The 12,753-nt window shown below is 43.4% G+C and overlaps 1 protein-coding gene and 1 long non-coding RNA gene across 2 annotated transcripts; both read left to right on the top strand.

Moving 5' to 3' along the window:
• Window positions 1-1,041: 1,041 nt before the first annotated feature.
• LOC121019028 (uncharacterized) lies at window positions 1,042-12,712 on the top strand. The gene is made up of 3 exons (XR_005785400.1): window positions 1,042-1,055; window positions 6,035-6,039; window positions 12,593-12,712. It is a non-coding gene; the product is annotated as an uncharacterized LOC121019028 (long non-coding RNA).
• LOC121018977 (vomeronasal type-1 receptor 4) lies at window positions 1,852-2,772 on the top strand. Its single transcript, XM_040458124.1, has one exon. The coding sequence runs from the start codon at window positions 1,852-1,854 to the stop codon at window positions 2,770-2,772; it is 921 nt and encodes a 306-aa protein (XP_040314058.1).
• Window positions 12,713-12,753: the final 41 nt, after the last annotated feature.

Here is a 12,753-nt window from a genome sequence, read left to right as displayed (position 1 = left end):
GCTGAAGTCGGACGCTTAACCGACTGCGCCACCCAGGCGCCCCAGGAAGCAGAATTTAAGGAAAAGGCAACTATATCTGCATGTCAGACAGAAGCTGTCAGACCCAAATCTACCTCGTGATCTTTTCTCTAATTTAAATTTATTCTCGGGGCGCCTGGGTGGCGCAGTCGGTTAAGCGTCCGACTTCAGCCAGGTCACGATCTCGCGGTCCGGGAGTTCGAGCCCCGCGTCGGGCTCTGGGCTGATGGCTCAGAGCCTGGAGCCTGTTTCCGATTCTGTGTCTCCCTCTCTCTCTGCCCCTCCCCCGTTCATGCTCTGTCTCTCTCTGTCCCAAAAATAAATAAAAACGTTGAAAAAAAAATTTATAAAAAAAAAAAAATAAATTTATTCTAATACAAATCCAAAAATCTAAAAGTTACACTAATGAAATACAGAAAACCCCATCCCTTACATCTTCTGTGTGTCTGATATTTTACAATCTTTCATAAATGTGGCCTCACTGCTAATAGTCTTACTTCTAAAGTGTTCACAAGCAGACAGTTATATAGTCTGAAATTAGTGATAATTTAGTTTTTAATCCTATATGTTTTTATACTGGATTAGCGTTCTACAACCCACAGTATAAGGCAAGACATGCTACTGTTCAGTGGTTTTCATATAGGTGCTAATGTACTTGTCTTCCTGGCATAAAGGCAAATACGTTTTTCTCTTACCTCCTAATATGGAGCAACTCCTGAATTAATCAAGTCCAACCTGGTCACAGGCAGGCCTCTGCAGCCCCCTACTGCAGTCAGCGCATCTACCCTGCCCTAACATCCCAAGTCTTCATTCATGATGTGTGTTGTCATCTAGAATAAGAAATCTTCGCACAGAAACTGAAACTTGTTACGACCAAAATTGGAAACTAAACATACCAGCGATATAAAACAAAATGACAGGTATAAAAACAAAACTAAATCTTTATCTAAATTATTCAAAGAAAACAGGTAACCTAACAGACTTGGTTAGTTTGGCGTGACTGCTGAGTGCCCTGTCTTTGCAACCAGCCCAGATGGGTTACATTCCCTATTTTCCCCTAAACAAGGTATGAATTTAAACAAATACGGTGTGTCTATATTGTTCTGATCTTTATAATGAAATAGTAGTGCAGGTTTATAGATTTACAAGAGTAAACTAAGCTACCATGTGTATGGACTTCACAGCAGTTTTTACACGCAGTAAGTGATTTTATTTTTTTTTTAAGCTTATTTGTTTATTTTGAGAGTGAGAGCAAGCAGGGGAGGGGCAGAGGTGGAGGAAGAGAGAATCCCAAGCAGGCTCCACACTATCAGCACCAAGCCCAAGGTGGGGCTCAAACCCACAAATCATGAGATCGTGACTTGAGCTGAAATCCAGGTACCCAGGTACCCCTACGTGATTTTAAAAGTTATATATTCAGGGCTCCTGGGTGGCCCAGCTCGTAAAGTGTCTGACTTCGGCTCAGGTCGTGATCTCGGGGTCTGTGAGTTCGAGCCCCGCATCGGGCTCTGTCCTGACAGTTCAGAGCCTGGAGCCTGCTTTGGATTCTGTGTCTCCCTCTCTCTCTCTCTGCAAATGCCCCTGCTCATTCTCTCTCTCTCTCTCAAAAAAAGATAAACATTAAAAAAAAAAAAACTTATGTATTCAACACTTGAAAGCATGTGTAGAAAAAAACACAAAACACCTCTAAATACTTCTAAAGGGGAACCAATGGTAACTGGAGAATACTGAATTGCAGTGGACAAGATAAATGTAGCCTGTGCACCATAATCCCAAGCAGGGAGGATCTTACTCTGGCTCTAAAGACATAATCAGTCACTGCAAGCTGGCAGAATGGCATCCATGGATGTGGCCACTGGAACAATCTTCTTATCACAGACAGTATTTGGAGCTCTTGGAAATTTCTCTCTTCTCTACCATTATCTCTTCCTTTACTCCACTGAGCACAGGCTGAGGCCCACAGATTTGATTCTCAAGCACCTGATGATAGCCAACTCCTTAGCCCTGCTTTCTAAAGGAGTCCCGCAGACAATGACGGCTTTCGGTTTCAAAGATTTCCTCAACGAAGCCGGATGCAAACTGGTTTTCTATCTTCACAGAATTGGAAGGGCCATGTCCATGAGCAGCATCTGCCTCTTGAGTGTCTTTCAGGCCATCATGATCAGCCCCAGAGACTCCACACACGCAGAACTTAAACTGAAGGCTCCCAAGCACACTGGCTTCTTTGTTTTCTTGTGCTGGATTCTGGCAATGCTGGCAAATATCTCTTTTCCCGTAAATGTGACTGGCAAATGGAGCAACGCAAACATCACCATGAAAAAGGATTTGGGATACTGCTCTGGCGTGGGCAACAACAAACTCATGTTATCCGTACTGGCAGCGATGTTATCATTCCCTGATGTTTTATGTCTGGGGCTCATGATCTGGGCCAGCGGCTCCATGGTTTCCATCCTGCACAGGCACAAGCAGCGGGTCAGATACATTCGTGGTAACAAACTCTCTGCTAGAGGCTCCCCCGAGTCCACTGCCACCCAAAGAATCCTTGTCCTTGTGAGCATCTTCGTGTCATTTTACACCCTGTCCTCCACCTTCCAACTCTGCATTGCTCTTATTAATAATCCCAGTTGGTTGCTGGTGAACATCTCTGCCTTCATCAATGGATGTTTCCCAACTGTCAGCCCCTATGTTCTCATAAACCACGGCTCCAGCCTGTCCAGGCTCTGCTTTGTGTGGCCAAGGAACAAAACCTCCTGATCTCATCAGAAGCATATCAAGTTGTTTCTGCACAGCGTTTACCGTTTACTGTTTATTCACTCCTCTTCACAGAGTTGTGTGCACAGTGGTGATGCAGCCATATTACAAGAAATGTTGGACCACACTGAACTTATGCCCGATAACAAACCATAAATGCTAATTACTGTAAATGTAATACTATGTAATTATCACATAAGTCCTTACATAATTGTTGGTCATGTTTGTAGTGGAGTAGTTCAACGTCTAGAAATAATAAAATGTGGGTCCTGACACAACCTGGATATTAAGGGGGTGTCTTTGGGTATGTAACTTTCAATAGACAGAACACATTTATCCAGAAATTAACCAAGCATGGAATGTCTGGTAAAGTTCCGTGAAAAAGGAACAATATGTGAGCTGGCCATTCAGGAAACTGAAAAAACAAAATGTTCTCTGAGAAAAACGAAACAGAACAGGGTGAAGTGGAAACAGAAATCGGGTTCAGGTATTAGGTGTATTTGGGCTCAAGTTATGAAGTTAGTACATTTCAAGCTTATAGTGATGGTGGTCATTTGGAAGACCACTGTATAGAGGGAGATAAGCATACATTCTTTCCTGTAGAAAGACCCAGATTAAACTGCAGTGGGAAAAAGCACACAGATATACAGCCAATTTTTAACAAGACATCAGGCGAGTGAGAGGCAAAAAGGCAAGATGTCTAGGATGCAGTGACTTGGGTTTTGGCAACTGTACAGGATAGAGTTTTCTATGTAATGTGAAGATGACAAGTGTCATTTTGTTAAGAGTCCTGGGGGCCCTCATCTCACTTAGGAGGAAGTAAGCAGAGCTTTTCGCTATGACCACAGGAGCTCAGGAACAGTCATTTAGAGGTAAAGTCAGGAATCCCATTTGTTTATATCCAGTGTGTGGCAGGAGGATTTCCACAGGAGCAAATGGCTATTTCTCAAGTGCAGAAAAATTTATAATGTAGCTGTCTCTGTATTTACTTTATGAAACCGTAGTAAAATATTAGATTCAGTAATTTGAAAAGACAATTAGTTTGATACAACATTGATATGTTGAACCTTGTGGCACCACATAGAGAACACATTTTTAGATGACAAGAGACACTTAGAAATATTTACCACAGGGGCGCCTGGGTGGCTCAGTTGGATAAGCATCCGACTTCAGCTCAGGTCATAATCTCTCAGTTCATGGGTTCGAGTCCCACGTTGGGCTCTGTCCTGACAGCTCAGAGCCTGGATCCTGCTTCCGATTCTCTCTCTCTCTCTCTCTCTCTCTCTCAAAAATAAACATTAAAAAAAAATTAAAAAAAAATATTTACCACACATTAGACCATGAATGAAGATGCACACATACACTTGTATATGTGTCTGTGCGTGTATGAACATGTATGTGTGGTGAGTTCTCAGATAATGTTTGTTATTCACTGAGTAATGGAAGTGGACAACTGTACATTAATAAATGTCAAGAAGAGCACTCAAAATAATAATTATGATGATAACCTACAATAAACTCTATTATGTGGTCTAGTTGGCAATTTACTAGGCTAAAATGTCAACAGATTATATTTCATTATTTTACTTTAATCCTAATGTTTTGCCCTTTGGAAAAAAAAAAATCCTACTGAACAGAATCAAACAATGTTAGACCATAACAAGAACAATTACCCAGTTTATGTTCAGTATAATAGTGGTGAGTTAGGATTCGATTTACCAACTTATTGCATGTTCCTCATTACTCGTGGTCTATTTTCTTTTTTTTCTATCTTCTGTGTAAATGTTTAACAATTCTGTGTTTTACCCATTAACTTAGAAGGTTTCCTAACCAATATCTTAATTCTCAACCTAGAAATTAAGCACACGTTTAAACACAAATTATGGGGGTGCTTGGGTGGCTCAGTCGGTTGAGCGTCCACCTTCAGCTCGGGTCATGATCTCGTGGTCTGTGAGCTCAAGACCCGCATCGGGCTCTGTGCTGACAGCTCAGAGACTGGAGCTTGCTTTGGATTCTGTGTCTCCCCCTCTCTCCGCCCCTCCCCCGCTCATGCTCTGTCTGTCAAAAATAAATGTTAAAAAATAAATAAACAAACAAATAAAAACAAATTACGTTGTTATTCAATATCTCTACAATAGCATTGCAAGGACATGAAAGCATTAATCTACTTACCTTCTCCTGAATTTTAAAAAATCGGTATTTCAAAATGAGTTTTTTTTTTTTTTTCAACGTTTATTTATTTTTGGGACAGAGAGAGACAGAGCATGAACAGGGGAGGGGCAGAGAGAGGGAGACATAGAATCGGAAACAGGCTCCAGGCTCTGAGCCATCAGCCCAGAGCCTGACGCGGGGCTCGAACTCACGGACCGCGAGATCGTGACCTGGCTGAAGCCGGACGCTTAACCGACTGCGCCACCCAGGCGCCCCCAAAATGAGTTTTAAAGACCGATGTACAGGGATTAAGTACAGAGTCTGGCAAAACAGTACAAACGGAACAAACTTATATATCCATGCCCTAGTTCAAAAGACCGGCTTCTCAGCCCAAAATACCTCCTTGTAACCCTCCCAGTGACTCCATACCAGGGTAAACAGTAATGTGACATCTAACAGCACAGATCACTTTTCTTTCTTTTCTTTTTTAATGTTTTATTTTTGAGAGAGAAAGACAGACAGACAGACAGAGCATGAGTGGGGGAGGGCAGAAAGAAAGGGGGACACAGAATCTGAAGCAGGATCCAGGCTCCGAGCTGTTAGCACAGAGGTCAACGCAGGGCTCAAACCCACGAACCATGAGATCATGACCTGAGCTGAAGTCGGACACTTAACCGACTGAGCCACCCAGGTGTCCCCAGACCACTTTTCAAAGTGTCCATTTGGCACTTTATAGAAATGGAACCATACAGAATAAAACCTTATGTATTTGGCTTCTCATTACAAATGCTGTTTGTGAACTCACCCTTACTATCATTAGGTCATCTATTAGCCTTAATTCCGTTGTGTGGACCCTAACACGTTAACAGATTCCATTGTATAAATGTCTACCAATTGCTCCAGTCTTTCCACTCTCCATGCATTTGTGGGTGGTTTTCAGTTTGGTGCTATTAAGAAAAGCTCTGCTATGTAAATTCTAGCACTTGTGTTTTGGTGACACATGCACAAATTTCTGTTGTTTACAATATGGGGGTAGTGAATTTCATGGATCAGAGGTTTACACCTGCTCACTTTATTATTACTTTCTAACGCTTACTCATTTTGGGAGAGAGAGACAGAGTGCAAGTGGGGGAGGGGCAGAGAGAGAGGGAGACAGATTCTGAAGCAGGCTCTGGGCTCCGAGCTGTCAGCACAGAGCCCAAGGTGGGGCTCAAACTCACGAACTGTGAGATCATGACCTGAGCTGAAACTGGATGCTTAACCATCGGAGCCACTCAGGCCCCCCCACATCTGTTCACTTCAGCAAATACTTTGACATACTTTTCAAAATGTTTTACCGCTTTTTACAGCCATTACCATTTGTATGAGATTCCACATTTATCCACATTCTTCAGGGTGAGCTGAAGCTAGAGAAGTGTTAGTGTAGCAAACTCTCCAGGCGTCTGCCATCCGTGGGTGGGTGAGGATATAGCACAACTGCCTCAGCCCTCTGTTGTCAAAGTTTCACCAGGTGGATGAGTTCTTTGTTGGAAAGTTAGAGACCTCAGTCTCAATAGCCCTGCCTAGTATGTTCCTTGTCTGCCAGTAGGTAAAGGACCCAACCCCTTAATAGACTTCCAGTATATCAGAGACAAAGCAAAACTCTGTGCCAGATTCCGCCATTTGGAGTCTGTGACCAAGGCAGGCAGTCTCCATCTGGAAGACTCCGCTGGGGTTCAGACTCAGGTTTAACGTAGCAGGTAAATTGCTTTGGAAAAGCAGCCGTTGGCTTGCTACTGAACATTTGTCAAAAGTGAAGCCTGATCTATTCAGGACTTGTGACTATCTGGTGTGACATTCCCATGTGGACGAGTCAACTTGGACTCTAAAAGAACAAGGCAGGAAGGTCCTAAATGACTTGCTGGCTAAACGAAGACGGTATATTTGAGAATGAATTCTGACCAGCCTCAGCAACATCTCAGGTCTACAGAGCCGAGTCCTATCTGCAGCCGGAAGCAAAGCCCCTGGCACCGTGAGGCCCTCAGTCATCCCAGATTCCCCTCAATGTCTGGCACTGGTCCACTGATGGGTCAGCTAAAGCTGGAACCTCATATGGGTTCACCGGGCTGGATGTTCATCCTCAATGCCAAACATACAGAAATGTGAGCTGATGTGGTTGTTTTACTCAGTGGTCAGAATCCAGGATCTTGGCTTACTGCCCATGTCGGAGCTGTCTGACCTGCCACTTGACAAACTATACACTGGGGGCACCTGGGTGGCTCAGTTGGTTAAGCATTCAATTTCTGCTCAGGTCATGATCTTGTGCTTCGTGAGTTCGAGCCCCATGTTGGGCTCTGTGCTGACTGACAGCTCAGAGCCTGGAGCCTGCTTCAGATTCTGTGTCTCCCTCTCCCTCTGCCCATCCCCTGCTCACACTCTCTCTCTCAAAAATAAATGAACATTTTTTAAAGAATGGATTTTGGTCCTTGGGTTCAAAGACACTTTCTGCAAATATCACTGACTTAAGGTGGGGTTTCCCCCCAAATGTTTTATACCCTTGATCTCCTCTAGCAGTAAGGATTTCCTCATGGATAATTGTCCCAGTTCGGTTATATCCATCATAATATCTGTTCCGCCCATCACTACCTCCCACCACCTTCCCAGTGATTCATTAAGTAGAAATACTCAAGGCCACAGCTTCCATATTTTCCCATATCATTCTATGGAATGAATCTCCTTTGCCTGTCGGCCAAGAGGCCTAGGGTGTTATGGAAAAATGCAATCAAAAGATACAAAGAAAGTTATCCCACTTCTTACACTAACATGCATGTACATTAAAATGCTAATGTGCAAAATTAAATTTTTTTAAGGTTTATTTTTTGAGACACAGAGAGAGACAGCAGGGCGGGGGGGGGGGGGGCAGTGAGAGAGGGAGACAGAGAGTCCGAGGCAGGCTCCAGACTTTAAGCTGTCAGCACAGAGCCTGACACAGGGCTCAAAGCCACAGACCGTGAGATCATGACCTGAGCCTAAGTTGCAAGCTTAACCGGCTGAGCCATTCAGGCACCCCGCTAACGTGCAAAATTAATATGCGTAACAGGACATCAGCAGAATGGAGGAATAGGAAGCAACCTGGACTCTACTCCCCCGTGGAGACAATAATGGACCACATTACCTTGTGGAAGCTAGTTAGTGTCTCTCTGAGAAATAAAATAAACATTAAAAAAAATTAGAAAAACTGTAGACTAAGATTAAGGGCTGGTATCATTGTGTCGGTAAGTTGTACAAACAAATCACTGGGGCTGATATAATCGTCTGCGTCATTCAGAAGCCATGGTGAGCAAATGCCTGTTCACTGAAGAAACGGATGGTAGTCATGCTGCTGGTGAAGCTGGACATGTTTTTATTTTTTTTAAGTTTATTTATTTTGAGAGAGAGAAAGAGAGAGAGAGAGAATGTGCATGCATGTGAGCCAGGGAGGGGCAAACAGAAAGAGAAGGGAGAGAGAGAATCCTAAGCAGGCTCTGCACTGTCAGCTTGGAGCCCGACACCAGGCTTGAACCCACAAACTGTGAAGTTGTGACCTAAGCTGAAACCAAGAGTTGGGAGTTTTAAGTGACTGAGCCACCCAGGTGCCCCAAGTGGGACATGTCTTTAAAGCACCATTTGTGGGTCTGTAGGCAGACACATTTGTCTCATGTTTTGGAATTCCCTCACCTGTTTATCTCCAGCTTTATAAAGCCCCTTTACTCTGCATCCTAAAACTCTTTCTTCTTACATTCCCTACGAATTCTCTTTCCCATGACCACTCCAGGCTGTTATGCAATCCTGGGACTGCATCAGTCGTGTGAGGAAAAGGGATACTTAATCAGCTTTGTGTAAGAAACAGCAGGGGCCACATTACCTCACTTTTTCCACAAACCCTCCAGGTTAGGACAATAGGAGGCAAGGTTACAGGGGATGCAGGCAGGTGCAGAAGGATGATGTGGGACATTAAGAATTGCTTTTGGGGTGGTACTCTGGCTAGATGAGACTGAGAAGCGCCTGAATTCATATACTAGGTTACTTGACCTGTAACTATTATACAAAGGCACACACATGTACAATGGCTCCCGCTGACCACACCATTTCACAGGAAGGTCCCACACAATATCCAGCTGAGCCTTGCAGGGCGGGCGCCACCCAAAGGAGCCAGCTGAGAATTAACAAAGGTCAAACAACATGTCCAAAGTCAGGACCCAGAAGTTCTGCCACAAACACAAGTACCAATCCTCCCATGACACCAGAACCAATCCTGATACCCCTCTTCTTGTCTCACGCTGCGTAAAAACAAAAGAATGACCCCATTGCCTCCTTGAGGGCTGTGACAATCACCAATACCCCACGGTATTCTCCCAGAAGCACAGGGAGGGCCTGGCCCCTGCTCAGAGAGCTTAGGGGTAAGGTCAAGATATGGGATTAGAGAACTACCAAAAACTGGTTGTCTTGTGGGGACGGCTTCCCTTCGTGAGGCAGGAGCTGTTCTGTGTATCTCTACTTCTTCCGTTGTGAGTGCCCTGGGAACTCCTGTCTGGAATGGAGGGTTTCTTATCCTTGTTCTTAAGAGAAAGACCGAAGCTTTGTTCATTCAGACATTAAGAGACTTTCTTTTTTTTTTTTTTTTTTCCAACGTTTATTTATTTTTGGGACAGAGAGACAGAGCATGAACGGGGGAGGGGCAGAGAGAGAGGGAGACACAGAATCGGAAACAGGCTCCAGGCTCTGAGCCATCAGCCCAGAGCCCGACGCGGGGCTCGAACTCACGGACCGCGAGATCGTGACCTGGCTGAAGTCGGACGCTTAACCGACTGCGCCACCCAGGCGCCCCAAGACATTAAGAGACTTTCAATGGTGCTTCTGGACTCATCATCCCCTTTCCTCAGACCATCTGCCTACTTCGTGCAGGATCAGTGCTGGTTCCAGAACAAAGTATCCACCAATACACAGGAAAGCAAACACTTTAAACCCCAATCCTCTGGATGTACTCCTGTGCTCCTGACTCAATTCTTAAAAGAAGAGCGACTAAATGTTATGTCGGGTGGAGGCACACCCACATTTACAGTGTTCTGGAAAATTCCCAAAGAGGCAATGTATTTTAAGAATGATTTCTGGACTCACCTGTAATGTCCTTTATTCCCATCTGAACACAGAGCTGCACGAGAACTTCATAAAAGCCACCGAACATCGTGTTGCCTTTCTTATTTTGAAGGAATTATAGACACACAAACTGTGCGAAGATAGTATGGAAAAGTCCTTGTAAACTTTACCCAGGTTCCTCAGAGAGTTACATGTTACATAATACAGCACAGTGTATGCCCCAGCAAGCATTTTTACATTCACAATCAGGGAGAAAATGCTCCTATCCAAAAGCTGTCACTGTTCTGGAGATTCTTGTAAAGATGATGAGTAAGGAGTTGGCTACAAACAGGTGCCTGACACTCACATCTGTGGACCTTACCCTTAACCTATGAAGAAAAGGAAGACGTAATGGTAAGGAAGAGGGAAATTCCCCAGGATTTTAATCAGAATCTGTGATAAGGAGACCATTCCTACTGCCAAAACCCTGGAGGCCATATGTGGGTTCCCAATGATGCATGTCCTTCCTTTGTCTTTCCTTCCTGAACCATTGGCTACATTTACCATTTCAACTGAAATCCAGTATTCTCCACTTACCTTTACTACCCACTGAGAAATACTTACTTTACCTTCCTTTTAGAGCCTTATCTATAATTCTGACTGTGACCAGTGTCCATTTATGTGTAGAGATTTACTCTAATGCCAATATCAATTATGCATAAAGCTTCTTCTGAGATCCTGTTAACTACAGATACTCAGATTGCAACAATTACACATGGAACCTGCCCCATGACCAAGTGGTCATTAAGTGGGACTGAATGATTGCAAGATTCACTCAGTAATAGTATGGTAACAGAGAGTCCTTTGTTTTTATGCTAGGAACAAAGCAGAGTAGCACCTGTCACCACAGCATTGAACTATTTCATATGATGCCCAAAGTATGGTAGATAAAACACTAATATGCAATTATATCAAGGATGCAGGATACAAAGCTAAGGTACAAAAGTTAACTGCCTTCCCAGATACTAAAGATGAACAAGTGAATTGAAAATTGAAAACAAAATACCATTTACATTAGACCAAAACAAGAGGTTCCATCACAGACACTGTCATGGCAACATATGAAAGGTCTGTGATGAAGACATAACATGAATAACAGATTTTCAGCCAGAAGTCCAAAGTCAATAATGAAGTAACCTCATCAAGATATCTATCATTTTATTTAGGATGTCCTGTTTCTTTTATCTAAGTAACTAAAATGTAAGCTTTTGTGAAACCCTAAATGAATCATGTGCTTTTTTTTTTTAATGTTTATTTTTTGAGAGGGAGATAAAGAGTGTGAGTGGGGAAGGGTCAGAGAGAGAGGGAGACACAGAATCTGAAACAGCCTCCAGGCTCTAGCTGTCAGCACAAAGCCCAACGCGGGCTCAAAGCCACGAACCCTGAGATCATGACCTGAGCCGAAGTTGGCCACTTAAACAACTGAGCCACCCAGGTGCCCCCATGTGCCTTTTATTAGCCCAGGTGCATCCCAGCTCACTGGGGCATTTCACAATGATACTAGTAATAACATTCTTGGACTCTCCAGGTTGAATGTCATCCATAACAATTTTCTTCCATGTTAGATTCAAACCTACAATTTTGGAAATACATATTCATAAGCTGAATGTGTTTGAGAGTCACGCACTCCACAGTATATCCCAGATTATTTTTCTGGCTATAATGAAAATACCATAATAACACAATTTCAAAGTCTCACCCTCTACAACCTGCCTCGCCATTCATAAATATACACCATATGATCATATTTTGGCATGCCTTTTGTGCGGCAATGAGACCCATGTGTTGCACCGTTACATTAAATGACAACAGAAAAGTAGTAGGCATATGAAAAGAATTAGGAACTAAAAGAAAATTTCAGAAGCATAAAGATGACACAAACTACATTTTTGCTGGAGTGCTCAGGGAATAATTTGAAAAGATAAGGCTTCATGAGTTTACTCTCAAGAATGAACATACGCGGGGCACCTGGGTGGCTCAGTCAGTTGAGCGTCTGACTTTGGCTCAGGTCATCTATGGGTCTGTGAGTTCGAGCCCCGCGTCGGGCTCTGTGCTGACAGTTCAGAGCCTGGGGCCTGCTTCAGATTCCATGTCTCCCTCTCTCTCTGCCCCTTCCCTGCTTATGCTCTGTCTCTCTCTCAAAAATAAATAATTTAATTAAAAAAAAAAAAAAGAATGAATATACACAATGGGAATTTTGATAACTAGAAATCTCATATTTACCCTCTAAAACATTTATGATCATTTGCATTTGTGCTCACTGCACTGGAACAGGATGTCAGATGTCAAGAATGATGACTGCACGCACTGAAGTGTAAGGAGAATATTTATTACATAATGATGCTTTCTCGGGAGACCAGGGTAGGCTTCTCAAGTTCTGAAAATGGGTAGAGAAAGCAGGGAATGGGGACTACTTTTGTTATGATGCATCCTGTGTGGGGCGGGAGTGATGGTACTCACTGACACTGTGAACTTATGACTCCTGCCAAGGGAAGGGCCTCTCGGGCATCATTATTAGCTGGTAAGAGGTTGTAATGATGCTTCACAAGTATCATTAGTCAGGCATCAAAAGTAGAGCCAGACTCTTTAATATAAGACTGAATGTTTACTCCTGACTGACTTGGTTGGGAAAGACCACAATCTTCCTCATGCTTCCTTTTGTTCCTGATGCACAAATAG

The sequence above is a fragment of the Herpailurus yagouaroundi genome, unplaced genomic scaffold (genome assembly GCF_014898765.1).
Source record: "Herpailurus yagouaroundi ecotype Mexico unplaced genomic scaffold, PumYag 220, whole genome shotgun sequence".
NCBI lineage: Eukaryota > Metazoa > Chordata > Mammalia > Carnivora > Felidae > Herpailurus > Herpailurus yagouaroundi.
The sequence above is the reverse complement of the archived record's forward strand: the minus strand, read 5'-3'. Positions and strand labels throughout refer to the sequence as shown.

Bases quoted from the DNA above. Each gene is read 5' to 3' on its own strand.
- LOC121018977 (XM_040458124.1), top strand. From the start codon at position 1,852: ATGGCATCCATGGATGTGGCCACTGGAACAATCTTCTTATCACAGACA.